The sequence below is a fragment of the Cavia porcellus genome, unplaced genomic scaffold (genome assembly GCF_034190915.1).
Source record: "Cavia porcellus strain 051 isolate PalLab524CR breed Dunkin Hartley unplaced genomic scaffold, mCavPor4.1 scaffold_6, whole genome shotgun sequence".
In the NCBI taxonomy this organism is placed as follows: Eukaryota; Metazoa; Chordata; class Mammalia; order Rodentia; family Caviidae; genus Cavia; species Cavia porcellus.
This window is the reverse complement of record NW_026947489.1, coordinates 71,074,006-71,090,260: the sequence shown is the minus strand read 5'-3', so window position 1 is coordinate 71,090,260 and position 16,255 is coordinate 71,074,006. Positions and strand designations below refer to the sequence as shown.

General features: G+C 37.7%; 1 protein-coding gene across 1 annotated transcript in view; it reads right to left on the bottom strand.

The window, feature by feature from the left end:
* Nucleotides 1-11,807, bottom strand: part of Utp6 (UTP6 small subunit processome component) — a 30,519-nt gene extending 18,712 nt beyond the window's left edge. Inside the window, exons 1-7 of the mRNA XM_003469627.5 lie at nt 11,605-11,807; nt 9,952-10,036; nt 6,090-6,131; nt 5,776-5,868; nt 5,072-5,119; nt 4,033-4,096; nt 1,540-1,658 (exon numbers count right to left, since the gene is read on the bottom strand). Coding sequence (XP_003469675.1) covers nt 1,540-1,658; nt 4,033-4,096; nt 5,072-5,119; nt 5,776-5,868; nt 6,090-6,131; nt 9,952-10,036; nt 11,605-11,696 — 543 coding nt within the window. The 5' untranslated portion in view covers nt 11,697-11,807. The remainder of the gene's footprint in view (nt 1-1,539; nt 1,659-4,032; nt 4,097-5,071; nt 5,120-5,775; nt 5,869-6,089; nt 6,132-9,951; nt 10,037-11,604) is intronic.
* Between the last annotated feature and the right edge of the window lie 4,448 nt (nt 11,808-16,255).

Below are 16,255 nucleotides of genomic sequence, written 5' to 3'. Positions count from 1 at the left end.
TCCCAGGAACCTACTGTGAAGTTCTGTACCGATTTCACTACACTGTCTCAATTGGCTTTGTTCTGTCTTGTTCTGTTGTATTTTACTATCTTCAAAATAATTAAAAAATAAATAAAAACAGGGCAATCTCAACTTAAATGAAAAGATAATCAAGAGGCAGTGATATCACAAGGTGTGGTGGCATACATTTGGAGTTCCACCACCCCAGGAGTCTGAGGCAGAAAAACCCCAAATTCAAACCTAGCTTCAGTAATTTAGGGGCTTAGTGAGACCATGTCTCAAAATGAAAAAAGTGCCGGAGATGTAGCTTAGTACAAAAGCCCTTGGTTGAATCTTCAGTTCCACAGTACTGCAAAAAAAAAATTAAATTTAAAAACATTTTCAAAAAAAAAAAAATAAAAACATTTTTTAGGTTGATATCCTTTAAGCCAACAAATCTGCCTCCAGGAATCCTATAATAATGAAAGTATTTAACTTTCATGTATAAAAGGATTGGAGGAAATGCTGGAAATAACCTAAATTTCCGATACGAAAAAGAAAATGTATTATAAAAGAAACAGATTGTCAATATAGCTATAAGATAATTAGCAATAATTTAGTAATGATATATGATAATTCTACTATTATTTTACCATTTTTTTTAAAGGTGGTAACATGGTGGCACATGCCTGTAATCCCAGCACTTGGGAAGCTAGACAAGACAAGTTCAAGACCAACCTAGGCTACATAAGCCTGAACTACATAATGAGACCCTATCTCAAAAAAGCAATAAAGTTTTATGAAGCACAAATAATACTTTGTGAAACAGGAAGAAAAAAGAAAAAAAAAATTTTTTTTTGGTCTTTTTTGAGACAGGGTCTCGCTATGCAGTTCAGGCTGGCCTTGAGCCTACTTTGTAGCCCAGGATGGTCTCGAACTCCCAAGGATTCTCCTACCTCGGCCTCCCAAGTGCTGGGATTACAGGCATGAACCACCACGCCCGGCTACGAAAATATATTTTAATAATATTTGCCCTCAACCATCCTATGTGAACACATTCTTTTTTTTTTTTTTTGACACAAGATCTTGTTACATATCTTGAGTTGGCCTCAAATCTACAATCCTCCTAGCCAGGCATGGTGGCACATACCTGTAATCCCATCACCCGGGACACTGAGGAAGGAGGATTGTTGCAAGTTTAAGACCAGCCTGGGCTACAAAGTGAGCTGAAGGCCAGCCTGAACTGCACAATGAGATCCTGCCTCAAAAAGACAAAGACAATAAAAAGAAAAATTTACAATCTTCCTGTTTCAGCCTTCTGACTGCTAGGATTATAAACATGTACTATAACCTTGCCTTCCTTCATCACTTTTTTTGATAATACTGGGTGGAAATTGATCCAAGGGAGCACTAAGCTATGTATCTTTACTCTTTTTTTATTTTATTTTGAGACAAGGTTTCCTTAAATTCTCCAAACTAGCCTCAAACTCAAATCCTCCTCCCTCTGCCTCTGGAGTAGCTGGGATTACAGATGTGCCCCATCACACTTAGCACACTCACTTCCTGATAGAGTTTTGGGCATTCTGGATGAAAGCGAAGAGCCCGAAGAAATAATTGCCTTGCGCTTTCTGAAGACAAGCGATCTTCCATTTCCCATTTGGCTGCCATAATCCACAAAGCTATAAAAGAAAAAATATCAGACTTCATTTCAGTAAATGAACCAATGCTCCAACCTTTAATATGCAAGGATGCAAGGATTTTTGTCTGTCTTTGCTGTACTGGGGATTTGAACCCAGGGCTTTTTTTTTTTGGGGGGGGGGTATACCAGGGATCAAACTCATGATTGCCTGCTTACAAGGCAGGCACTTATGCAAGTGAGCTAAATCCTCAGCCCTAAACCCAGGGCCTTTACACTGAGCTATATCCCCAGGCCTTTTATTTTGAAACAGGGTCTTACTAAGCCACTAAATTGCCCAGGCTGGGCTCAAACTTGTGATCCTCCTATTTGAGCCTCCCAGAGTGCTGAGATTACAGGTATGTACAATTACACCAGGATAATATCTTTTTAAGTTAAAGGGGAAGGGCATAGAGTTTCTAATTACAAAATTTTACTCCTCTACGTAAAGGCAGAAAATATATTCTTTTTTTTTTTTTTGTCTTTTTCCTTTTTATCGGTACCAGGGATCAAACTCACGACTGCCTGCTTGCAAGGCAGGTGCTTATGCCGCTGGGCGAAATCCCCAGCCCCAGAAAATATATTCTAAGCAGGTAATTATCTAGGCAGGTATGTGTAATGTAAGTAGGGAAATGTTAACATGTATTCATTCTGGATAATGGACACAGAAGTGTCTGCTACTGTATTTTACCAGATTTAAAGACATCATAATTATTTTAAGTCACATACAAATTTTAAAGGGTTTAAAATTGTTAGAAACAACTATGAAGTGGCTCTGAGCAGGATTTAAAATTAACTAATTGATCTCTATGTCCATCTGAGAGTCTGTCCTTGGCTTCGGCCCCTTGCCTGATGATGGGAGCTGATTCATAGTAAGTGAAACTCTATGAATCACAGGTCCTGGGTGAGGCCTGTAGTGGCTTGTGAGCCAGAGAGACCTCAAAGGGCAAGATAAGGCCACAGCTGGAGATACTTGGCTCAAACATCAATTAAGATGATAGAGAGTACAGCCGCAGGAATTACTTCTACTGTCTCACTCCTACCATGTCTTCATAAGACGATTCTCCTAAACTGACATGATTCATTACTTGAAGATGTCCTTAAAGGGATTCCCAAGGTCCTGCTCATTGCCTGCACTTTCATTAGTTTCCCCACCCTTTGTTGTTGGACCTAATAAAAACGGGTGGTCCAGAGAAGTCTTTGTCTTAGCCCTCAGAGTCCTGAGCTCAGCTAAAGGGTTTTGACCCTCCTGGAGCCCTAAAATCATACAACTTGTCTCGTTTTATTTAAGCCTCTGCCATACACTCATTTGGAAGATTGGGGATCTAGGTCAGAACCCGATATAAAATGTTGGAAAAAACTCTTAGAATCAATAAATTGTTTCTGCACTTCTTTATATTTAGAGTTAACTAAAAAAAAAAAAAAAAAAAAAAAAAAAACTTGCCTTTCTACGTGGGAAATTAACCTAATGTTAACACTCTAGCTATCTCCCAGAAGGTTAATAAAGGGCAGCCTTCTCACCAGGTAGGACTGCTTTTGGCAAAATAATAATAATAATAACCCTTCACTGGTAACTACAACTGGATTTTGTAGGAAGAACCTAAATGGCTAAATGGTGGTGAGAGCTTTGGGCTTTCTTGAGCATGTGTCTCCAGAATTGAGCATGGACCTTTCCTAGGCTTTCTGGAAGCTATCTCCAACCATGGGGCTTCTAAGTAAAATGGTGTCCCTGCCACTCATGAGGTCTTGTCCTTTCACACTATGAAGTGCCACCCTGGAAACCTCCAAACTGCCGAGAGGATTCTGTTCAGGAAATAGGTCTAATGCTATCTTGCTGTATCTCCCTGAGAAAGGTGGTGACAAATGTAGCCTATTTGGGTCTTATGTACTATAAAGTGTCTACTGAGCCTACTACCCTGAGAATAACCACTACAGCGCCCCCACTATATAACTAACTGTCTTTCTCACAAGAGAAGTCTTTCACTTACAAAATATGCAGGCCTATTTGTGTTAGTCAACTTTCTGTTTTGATAACAAAATGTGTGTCAAGATTTTCCCCTTTAAAACATTTCAAATCACTCAGATTTCTCTGTGTCCAAAAAAAAAAGTCTCTCAACAGACTGAAAAGTTTATTTTCTACCAACTAAAAGAAAGTTGTTCTTGTCTGCAGCTACAATACTCAACCAGTAACTAACAGTACACACCAGGCAAGGATGAACTATTGTAACAGGTACCTATTCAAGAACAAGGCACTAAAGACAATTGCCTAAGATCAAGTCCTCAAAACAATTTCTCTTTGGTTCATCAAGCGAAATAAATTCCAAATGGCTTGCGTTTCAGTAAAATATAGAGAAAAAACTGGTAAGAATTTACCATACCTGGCTTGTTTGAATGAATGGCCAACATGGCAGAGAATACTTTGCTAAGCTGAGCCTTGGTAGCCTGTAAAAGAAAAAGAAAAATTTCTATTTTTCTGCACAGAGAAATCATTACTATCCATATGCATGCATTATGTACTATACCCTCACCAAATATAAAATTCAATGGGACAAGATCAGCTACTCCTAAGGACATATCAACAAACAGAGCTGTCTTTTATCGAAATCACTAATCGAAAGCATTTAAAATATTTTCTCACCTTAACCTAAAGCATGAGAAGCCCAAGTTCAAACCCAACCTCAGAAACTCAGTGACTTAACAAGAACTTATCTCAAGATAAAAATAAAAGACCCAGCAATAGTGATGCACACTATAATCTTAGCAGGATGGCAAGTTTGAGCCAAGCCTGAGCAACTTAGCAAGACCCTATTTTAAATTTCTAAAAAAAGGAGGAGGGTCAGGTATTGGGGCACATGCCTATAATCCCATCACTCAAAAGGCTGGGACATTCTGGCACTCAAAACGACTGTCAGAAGTTCAAGGCAATCCTGGATATACAGTAAGTTCAAGAGTATTCTGTACTACACAGTGCAGAAAATCTATCTAAAAAAAAAAAAAAAAAAAAAAAAAAAAACTGTAAAAACTGGGGTGGGGTAGGTGGAGGCCATGGGTTTGATTAGCAATACCACAATAAATAGGTAGACAGACCAACCAACAGATAAATAAATGAAAGCTAGAGATATAGCTCAGGGTGAAGGCCCTAGGTTCAATCCCCAGTACTGCAAAAACTTTAAAAATAAATAAATAAAGTAAAATTTTACTGGACGAATATGCATAAAAATGACTTTCTTTTCAACCGACATGGCAACTTAGATACACAAATATTACACTGAATTCAACTTCAGTCTTTTTAGGTTCTCTTCCTATTAAAATCCTGTATCACTAGAATAAACACAGAATTTAGAAACAAAATGTGAAGCTTAAAAGGCAGATTAACAAAAAGAAGGAAAGGGGAAAAAAAAGATACCCATTACTCACCCATTTCTTACAAAAAACTACATAGGAGAGCCAAAGCTGAACATCGTCCTGCAAGAAGAGAAACGCAGTAAGCTGCCTGAATTTGACTTTACATATAACACACTTTCGTGTTAATTAACTTAGAAACAGTGAAGAAGATCACTGTGTTACCACCCTTCAGTCCATAAGTCTGATCCTCAGCGAGGTCTTAGATGTCTTAACCATAGTAATTCCATCTGACTCTCCAATTATGCCCACCATGCTCAAGGCAAACTTTGTTGTTTGGAAAGACATTTGTTTAGTGCTCTTCTAAAAAAAATCTCAGTCATGTATAGAAACACAAAAATTGTCATTCCCAGGAATCAAAAGTACTTCCCAGGTTAATACGCAAAGCCCCACACTGTTTGAATAATATGTTATTAATAATGTTATACTGTACCCCAAGTCTTCAGTGTACTTCACCTACAGATATCCAAACATGTCCTGGGAGATTTCCTAATCTTCACTATATATCAAATACACTGTTTTCAACCCATCCTTCATACATTAACAATAAGGTAATAAGATGATTTAAGTGGCTCAAAAAGTGTTTCAAACAATGATACCATCATCAAATAAGTTTAAGACACTCAAGAATAGAGAACAATGCATTTGAATATCCAACTCATAATAAGGGTAATACTGTACATGACTTTACAACTCATAAACATGCTTGGATCACTTACTTTCCACCTTGCTGAAGCTCGTCGGAAGACACCTTGTACCCGCTGCACAATAGAATGCTCAATCTCATCCTTCTTAAATGAATACTTAATGCGCTAAAAGGAGACATGAAAACCAAACCTTCAATTTAATCACATTTACCCAAAATAGCATTCCCACAAGATCGTTTAATCATTCTAACATAGGAAGCGATTATGAATAACTATTATAAGCACATCACAACTTATCAGTGCCATCTGCCAAACTGTTCTAACTACGCAACCACACTGCTTAATTCTGTATTTAAAGCCAACTTTTAAAAAAATTATCTACTTACTCTTCTTCTTCTCTGGATCAGCTCCAAAAGATTAATTTCATACTGTGGGAATGAAACATACAAAGACATAGAAGCAAAAGAAATTATAACCTTTTAAATACAGAAAATGCATTTAGTTCAAATCATAAACCAAGCTATAAAATAAAAGATAATTTTTTATGAATAAGAAGAATTTATAACCCTACAGGATTCACAGAAAATTCACCATGTATCAGTAAAACTCACAAATACAAAAGTAATAAGGTTTATGAAACACCTAAGAGACAAAAAAGCATCCTACTAATACCATGAGACAAAATTTATGGTGATTTGGGGCTGGGGATTTAGCTCAGCAGCCTAAGTGCCTGTCTTGCAAGCGCGTGATTGTAAGTTTGATCCCTGGTACTGATTAAAAAAAAAAAAAAGATTTATGGTGATTTACCCAAATTTCTAACATACATATGTATAAAACTCCTAAGGTAAATGTAATCACTATGTATCATAAACATGAAATTTTTTTAAAACTCTAGTTTACAAGGGGTATAAGTTTAAAGGGATCAAGCTTCTTATAAGAGAAAAGATTTTCAAAAAATATCTTTGTTGATATATAAATAAAGCAAATAAATGTAACATACTGCTTAGAGCTGGGCACTGTAGCACATGCCCGTAATTCCAGTCCCTGGGAGGCTGAGACAGGACTGCCATGAGTTTGAGGCCAAGCTGGACTACATAGTAAGTTCAAGGCCAGTCTGAGCTGTATAGCAAGACCTTATCTCAAAAAAAAAGAAAAAAGGAAAAAAATATATAGAATCCCTATACCTCTTTTAGAAATCCTATACTAACTTTTTTATTAGTATATGTTCGCTTCACAATACATATCTCGTTCACCTTAGACAATGGATACATATACATATCACAATTGTTTTCTAAGGCACTCCTGGAAAAGTAACTCAGACAGAAAGCTCAGAATCTCACAGGACTACACATTTCATTTAAAAGTTGTTTTGTTTTGCTCTGTAGTTAGAGATAGGGTATCATTATGCAGTTAGTGGCGCACACTCGTAATCCCAGTTCTTGGGCAGTTGAAGCAAGAGGATTGTTGTGAGTTTGAGGCCATCCTGTGCTAAACTGTGAGTTCAAAGCTACCCGAACCACACAGCAAGACTCTGTCTCAAAAATAATAATAACAATTTATTGTGCTAGGTCTCAGATATACATATTTTCAACTTTGTGGGCTATCATCAATTACTTTTTAAAGTAGCAGTACCAAATAGACACTGTCAGTCTTCACAATGTTCACTAGTATGACAGACATAAAACAGGAGTTCTAGTTTAATCTCTATTTACCTGATTACTAATAAGGCTTGCATCTTTTCATAAGTTTAACTATTAGGTTCACCCTTTGCCTGTTCATAGGATATGCTTTCTTTTATAATATCACCTCTTTATTGATCTGTAATTCTTCCCATATATGTATATATGGAACTCTTATGGAATATGTATATTCTAAATGTGTTGCAAGTATTTTCTCTCATTTTGTGGCTTGCCTTTTCACATGAATTGTGGTATCTTTTTTGTATGGTAATTTTGTTTGGGGTTTTTTTGGCACCAGGAATCAAACTCAAGTAACTTTATTTTTAATGTAATCAAATAAACCAATCTCTCTCATGGTTTGTGCTTTCACATTCTCATTTAAGAAATCTTTCTGTGTCAGATGTGGTGGTGCACTCCTATAATCCCAGCACTCAGGAGGCTGAAGCAGGTGGATCATTGCAAGTTCAAGACCAGCCTGGGCTACACAGTGAGCCCAAGGCCAGTTTGTAGTAGTGCATAATGAGACTCAGTTTCAAAAAGATAAAAAAAAAAAAATCTTTCTTTACCTGAAGTTATTCTTTTATAGTTTTTACAGATTTGAAGATTTTCCCCATATTAAGATTTTTTTGATTTATTGAATTTGGTCTTTTTTTTATTACTACATGTTTGTAATACATAATTACATTCATCTTGGGGAACTGGTAATTATACACATCACATCTTAATCATTTTTAAGGCCAACCTGGACTACATACTAAGTTCAAGGTCAGCCTAAGCTGTATAGTGAGACCTCTTCCTCTCACATTAAGATTTTTAACTCATCAGGAATTTATTTTTGTGTACATAAGAAGGTCTATACTAAAGCTTCTATATTTTCAATGTGGATACTAGAACTGCACTGACTTAAAATATCCTTGTGTCTCACTGCTAGTTTACAGGGTTGTACATGGGCAAGGAGGTATACATGTAAGGAAGAGAGCACACTATGTGTATTTTTTATACATATGTGTATTTTCCAAGTTACTTATTTCAGTTACACTCTCTAAAACTATTCAAGCTCAATTACAGAGATAGCTCTTCAAATATTTGAAGAATGAAATCATTTGCCTCTTCTTAAATCTATTTCAGATTAAACAGCTGTAGCTCTTTCCGATGAAATTATTTTCTCCCATAATGAGGTTTCTATATTAATTATCTTCCAATCAGCTTTTTTTTTTTTAAGACAAGGTCTCCCTATGCCGCTCAGGCTGGCCATGGACTCACACTGATCCTCCTGCCTTAGGTGTCCAAGTGCTGGGATTGCAGGCCTGCAGCACCTCACCCAGCTTTCCAAGCACCTTTGAGGGGTGCTCTGAGACAAGGTCTTCCCATGGAGTTCAGGCTGGCCTTGAACTCACTGCAATCCTCCTGCCCCAGTTCAAAGTCCTTTTCTTTTTTTTCTTTTTTTTTTTAACTGGTACCAGGGATCGAACTCATGACTGCCTGCTTGCAAGGCAGGCGCTTATGCGCTTATGCCGCTGAGCTAAATCTCCAGCCCCCAAAGTCCTTTTCTTAAAATGTAGTCTTAACCCTTATACTTTACCTGTCATAATACAAAACTTTTTTTCAAATCAACATCTTGGTTCCTACCATTTGCAATTTTACCAATCATTCTACTTTTGTTAATGTAGATATTTATATTTTACTATAAGCCAGGAGATCTCTTCTGAAAGCAAGATTTCCAGCCAAGTCTAATATGTTGCGCATTCATATTTTCTTTTTCAATTTAATCTCAGAACTTTAAGTCATATAAATATTTCATGTTATTGGTTCTTTCTGAATAGTGATTCTGTCATCCAACATATTAGTTCTTCCTCAACTGAAAATCAGTATGGCCTATGTTCATCTTCACTCAAACCTTCCATTCATTTAGAAGATGGAATCTTAAAGACGCCCTCCTTCCAAATCAACAGACTTAAGAGATTTTCCAACCATGTACTACTATCAAGTTTACATTCCTCTATCCTACCACCAAAGAGGCAAATTTCCTGCTGAAATCCTAACACACACTATGTTTCTTGTCCTCTGATTTATTCATTCAGTAAGAAAGAAGGAAGAAAGGAGGGAAGGAAGGAAAAGAAAGGGGAGTAGAGGGAAGGGGAAAATGGGGGTGGGGAGCCAGAGTATGTAGGTCAATGGTGACTGCCTAACATGTACAAGGCTCTGCATTCACATCCCAGTACTACGGAAGAAGGAAGGAGTTCAGTTTGACAAGGACTAAAGCTTCAGTGGGCCATGAAATGTCCAATAATTGTCTCCTTTTGGTTTGTTTGTCTGACCATTTATTTTTTGAGACAGGATCTTGCTATGTAGTCCAGGCTAGCCTCAAACTTGTGACAATCCTCCTGCTTCAGCCTTCCCAGTGCTGGGGTCAGAAGCGTACACTGTCACATCTAGCTCCCAATAATCACCTCTTGCCCTGTTCAAAACCACCAATCTAAATAACAGTTGAAAAATTTTGCAGAAAACTAACGTTGAATTTACCAAATGTTCTAACTCAAAATTTTAGTGGATTAAAATGTTCACTTACTTGAACATAATTGATAAAGTCTTCCTTGAAAAGTGCTCTTCGCTGTATTTTGTATTCTAGATCAGAAGCTTTCTTAATGATAGCCCTAAGGAAAAAGCCATTTAAACTATAATACTCAAAAAGAACAAAAGTAACTTTGGGTTTAAGTATATCATATATTCACCAAGATATATAATTCCCAGACACCATTATCCTTCTTAGATAAGTACTGCCTTCAAGTTGTGTCATATACAGGTACAAATTCCCTATGATGAATGTGATTATTATTTATATTCAAAATGCACCAATAAACGTCATTTTTTTAAAAACGTTAAGTAGTGTCTTACATGATTACTTCTGGATTTTCTCCTCCAGTGGCAAACTTCTATATTTACTGAAGGTAGGGGAAAAAAACAGAAGAATAGAGGAAAAATAGGCTATACCGAGCAAGTTTGAGCTGAATAAAAAAAGAGAAAAAAGGGAGAAAATCAAAAATTAAAAGTACACCCTACATTATAGGATGGGCTATCATGAAGAAGACTACTTTTGTGTTCTAAGGCTATTAGGATGAATTTTTAAACTTTTAGGAAAATCACTTTGTCAGGATCATTGACTCCCCAGCAAAGCAAATAGATTTCTTTTCCTCTAAATTCAGTCACTTGAAGGTTTGAGCAGGGAGCTGGGGTAGGGAGCTGTTTTGTTTTTGAGGTGCCTGAGATCGAACTCTGGCCTTGTGCATGCTAGCTAGTTAGACAAGCTCTCTATACCACTGAGCCACACACTTACCACTCAACAAAAAACTTTTTATCATAATCAAATCTCGATAGTAAACTTGTTTTTTCACTATATCACTATGTAGTCTAGAACAGACTTGAATTTACTATGTAGTCCAGACTGGCCTCCTGCTTCAGCCTCCAGTGTGCTATGATAAAAGATGTGAATCACCATAGTCACCTTTAGTTAAGAAGTGAATGCACAACATATGCATATTAGGAAAATGTAATGCAAGATGCACAGGATAATTATACATGGTAATGATAATATTTACTTGAACATTTTCTAAGAGTCTCCACTGCTAAGTTCCGCGTTTTATTCTTTCGTTGTTCTTGTTCTATTTTATTAACAAATGTGTATTTTGAGGTTCCCACAGTCACTCTAAAGCAAAAAAAAAGTCACAGAATCCCACTAAAAGTAATTTTAACAAATCACTGAATGCCAACTATGTGCTAGACGCTGTGGGTAGGCTTTCGGATCGCACACAAAACTCCCATTAGCGAATACAGTTAGGAAGACTTCTCCTGGGTTCCAGTAGTCCCCTCCTCCCATTTCTAGGGCACGACACTCGCTCTAACTAGCCCTGCAACTAAAATGTTTAAATTGTCTGCATTTCCCGCCATACGTAGTACTCTAATTAGTTGCTGATGGGCAAGGACCCTGGTTGTACCATCTTTTTTAGCCCCAAAACCCGCCTCCGTGAAGAGCTGACAGTGTCTCTGGTAGATAAATGGACTGACAGATCACTTTACACTAGATGAGTGTTTTATTCTGGGTAGCAAAGATCTGGAAATGAACTTCTGAATCAGAAAAAATAAATATAAATCAACTATTCTCCACCCTTGACACTCAGACACACACATCCCCAAACCTCCCTTCCGTCCACCCCAGTCCTCTCACTTAATCTCCGCGTGACTGAACAACCCAATGCGCTCCAGCTGTTCCAACTCGGGAATTCGATCTTCTATGCGTTCCTGAATTATCTCCGCCATGAGGTCGGAAATCTACAAGCCCGCAGGAGGTGAGACACTGACGCGCGAAGAACGCCCCCACCTTCCAGTCCAGAGACCCAGCCGTAGGGCTCACGCGTGCTGACGTAACGCGCGCCTACGTCCCGCCCTTTCCGCTTCCGCCTTTGGTTACGGCCCTTCGGTTCTCGCGGCCGCTGTCTCCTCTCTGTGGCTGACCGTGGGATTGCAGCCAAGAAACCCTCCGGTTCCAAGGTGAGGACTCAGACGGAGGGGCGTGGCTAGAAGGGGCGGGAACCAGCGGGGCGGGGATAGCTGCGCGACACGGGCCTCCGGCGGGCCTTAAAAAAACTACCCCGGCTACCTAAAAGTGACCTGAAGCGCGTTTTTTACCACGTATTGTCTGTTTTTGTTGCGTTTCCTTCCCTCACCCCAATTTCTGAACCTAAAAAAGTACATTACAGTACTTAAGCATTTCAAAAAGTTAGGGAAATCGCAAGGGGCTCTGAAACTGGCCCGGCTACCCAGAACCCTTCGTTCTAGTAGTGAACCAGTGTGATGACCCTGGATTTCCACGTGCCAGTTTGAATCTTATTGGGTGATTAATTGCAAAATGGGAAGAAATATTTATTATTTAAATCACCTGATTGTATAGACAAGCTCTTTCAAAACACTTGGCGCTGGATAAATACAGATACGTTTTAAGGAGGGGGGTTTTGGTATTGAAAAGCTTGGGAGTTACTGAAATAAGTCAACAAGTTATAGACAGACCCTCCTTAAAGCGTTATGCAAGCAGTTTAACATTGCTAAGAGAACATCAGGCAACCCAGCTTGGAAGCTATATTGCTGGTGTAACTACTAAAACTAAGATAACAACTGGGCCGCTCCATTCTTTTAAAAAAGTTTTCGGAAGATGATCAGCCAAAGCAGGAGTTCTTGCTAGACCTGTTTATTTCAGCAGTCACACTAGCACCTTGATCCTCTACGTGATTTATGAAAGGGATCTAGGCTTAGTTAGCAATTCATCATACACCATGTCTGTAGCTTTCATTCTTTTCGTCATTTCACATTCTTACCACTCTGGCCTCAGAACTGAGACAAATGTTCGCCTGGGCTTTATCATTTCTTAACTCAGCTCCATAATAGAAGCATGGAGAAAAACCGTAATTGTACAATACAAGCACAGTTTCTTAGTAGTATAGTAATATTAATGGGTCCTGTGTTGAGTATTTTTTTCCTGTTTTATTCACTGGGAGGTGAGAGCAATCCCTATCATATAATAAGCTCAGTAAATAAATGCATGAAATAAGAAAAGTCACTTGCAAAATTTCTTAAAGTACAAAAAAGTCAGTAAGCTCTGACAAATTGTAATCGTTTGTTTGAGTCAAATTTGATATACGGGGTTTAAAACAATGTAACTCCAGTTACTGTCTTCCCTGATTTTAAAGTTTAGATTTTATGTTTATCTTGCTCTTATTTACAATGGAAAAGGCAGAGCCTCCTTTTCACTTCAGCATCTCATAAAACAGCTATCTAAGTATTACTGTGTACATAGCTACTATGTGCACTAAATTTATTTTTTGAGACAGAGTCTCGCTATGTAATTCAGGCTGGCCTTGAACTCAACATGTAACAGAGGTTGGGCTTGAACTTGCAGTGATCTTTCTGCCTCAGCCTACCAAGTGCTGGGATCACAAGCATGTGCCACCATGTCTGGTTTTGTTTCAATTCTTATAACCCACCTAACACATCACATAAATATGTGAAAACACTGATCCAGAAAGGAGCTCTTAAAGAGATGAAAAACACCAAGTAGGGGCTATGGATCTAGTATAGTGACAGAGAGTTCTTAGCATATTTGAAGCCTCAGAAATCATCCACAGCACCAAAAATATCATCTGCAGGAGAAAGCCCAAGACAGCAGAGAAAACTGTATAATGCCCGATATGGGCAAAAAATATGTGCACTTGAGTCTGGAAGGATAAAATGCCCCTAAAAATGTTTGATTCTATTTTAGTCTTGTATTTTATCTTGAAAACTTACCATAAATATCAGATTAGTAAGGTGGTACTGACTGGAGAAGTCCAAGAAAACCCAGATCATCTCTGGATCTGGAGATAGTCTACACTGGACCAAGGTAGATGGATCATGTGTGTCTACATATGTAAAAATGCATGCACTGAAGTGTACAGTTAAAATGTGTACTTTTAAGCTGTGTGTGGTGGCTCATGCCTGTAATCCCAGCACTTGGGAGGCTGAAGCAGGAGGCTCGTTGTGAGTTCAAGACCAGCCTGGGCTACAAAGTGAGCTCAAGGCCAACCTGAACTGCATATCGAGACACTGTCTCAAAAAGACAAAAAAGACAGAAAAAAAAAAAGATTTGTATATTTAGATAGTATACTTTAAGAAGAAAAAGTTAATTACCAGATTCTCTCTTGAGAATATCTTTCTCTCTTTTATTATAATATTTTTATTTTATTTTAAAGAGAGAAAAACAAAACAGAGCAAAGCAGATCAGAAGAAAACAATCAATGTGAAAACAGGATTTCAAAGCAAGACAACAGGAAATCAACAGTGGTTACCATAATGTCTCTTGTTTTCTTCTAAATAGTTACCTATATCTTCACACACAATGAATGCATACAAACAAAATAGTATAAAACTGATTAAGACAGAATAATGAAAGCATTACAGCCTTCAAAACCAGACAATAGGAAAATCAACAATGGCTACCACATCTCTTGTTCTCTTCAAAATAGCTATCCATACCTTCATGTATGTTGAAATTAAATAATACAAAACAGACAAAAACCACTCTAAACAAAGAATAAAAGCATTACTGGATCATAGTAGCTGTTCATATCATGATGTGTAATATAATCAATTTGCATAAACTATTTAGGAGATGTTCTAGGCATATATAAGCTTCTACATGTATATCTATCCTTTCTGCATTAGAGGGAAAAATAAAACAAAACAAATTACTAGAAAAACAAGAAACAAAAAAGACATATAAATAACAATAGCAAAGAGCCCATAACATAGAATATCATTCTCTTTAACAGCTTCATTATTAACTTTTATGTATATTTTAGGAAAAAGTTTTGCTTTGTTTTCTTTTTTTTTGGGGGGGGGGGGGTTGGTCTTGCTATGTAGTTCAGGCTAGCTTTGAATTCACGATGTAGCCCAAGCTGACCTCGAACTTGCAGTGATCCTGCTGCCTCAGCATCTTGAATGTTGGCATTACAAACTGGAGCCACCATGCCTGACTCAGAATTATTTTTTTTAGCTTTTAAATTTTTATTACTACATGTTTGCAATACGTAATGAAGTACATAATGCAGTACATTCATGAAGAGGAGTTGAGTTGGTACACTAAATATCTTATTTTTAAAGATTTATTTTATTTATTATTAATTTGATTTTTTGAGACAGGGTCTCACTATATAGTTCCAGCTTAATTTGAACTCACTAGGTTGGTCTCAAATTCACAGAAATTCTTTTGCCTCAGCCTCCTGAGTGCTGGGATTACAGGTGTGTGCTAACACACTTAGCAAACATCTTAATTCTTTTTGGCTTCCCTATCCTACCTACCCCTTTTGAGGGTAGAATTATTAATATACAGTGATACCACAGTTCACAAATTTAATTTGTTCCAAGATTCTGGAAAAGATGACTACATTTGTGTTTGTGTGGGAAAGATGGCCACGGTTGTGTCTTGATGCAGAGGTCACAAACAAAAACAAAATTTTGCCAAACACTTCTGTTTGAGAAAAACAGGTACAGGTACCACTGTACAAATGATCAGTCTTCTCTCTCCAAAAGTGCTCATATGATTTTACATGCAAGCCCATAATATATTAGTATTTGTCTTAACATACATTATTATGATTTTTTGCCTTTTGTCAAGTAAGACTGATCCCAGAAAGATTTATCCTGATCACCCAGGCTTAGAGAAAAACACTTGGCCCCCATTTCTGTGTTGATGAGCCAACATAGAAAACAGCAAAGAGGATTCTCAGTTAAGGTCCTGAGAACATCTTTTAAGGAGCTGTCTGATGAACGCTAACCAGATGTTTGCGAATCAAGTTAAAATTTCTACTCTTGCCTTCCACACACTTGAACCTAAAATACAAAGTAAAGTTGAGCTTCTCCTTGGTATAGTCACATTATCACATCTGAAGATTAAATCCACAGACAGCTAGCTCTTTGGTTAAAAATGACAGAGAAAGAAATAGTTGTCTATCTTATTATTACTTTATGAAAGGAAGTCCCTAAACTCAACGATTACGAGGGACAAGGCACCTGGAATCCCATCCCCCTGCCTTGTTCGAAGTCCCCTGTCCGACTCTCCCACACAGAAAGTGCCTGCAAACTTCAAAGTCAGAGCAGAAGTGATAGACACAGACTCGTCTTTGATGCCTGAGAACATCAGAGACACCAGTTTGATGCGAATGCAAAGCGTCTGTACTTTTCAAACCTTTCATGTTATCTCGCTTTGCCAACCACAAAAGCTGAAAAGTTTGAGGTGACACTAAAATATTTGGAACCAGTAACTTTTCATTTCTTTTTCTATTATTTAT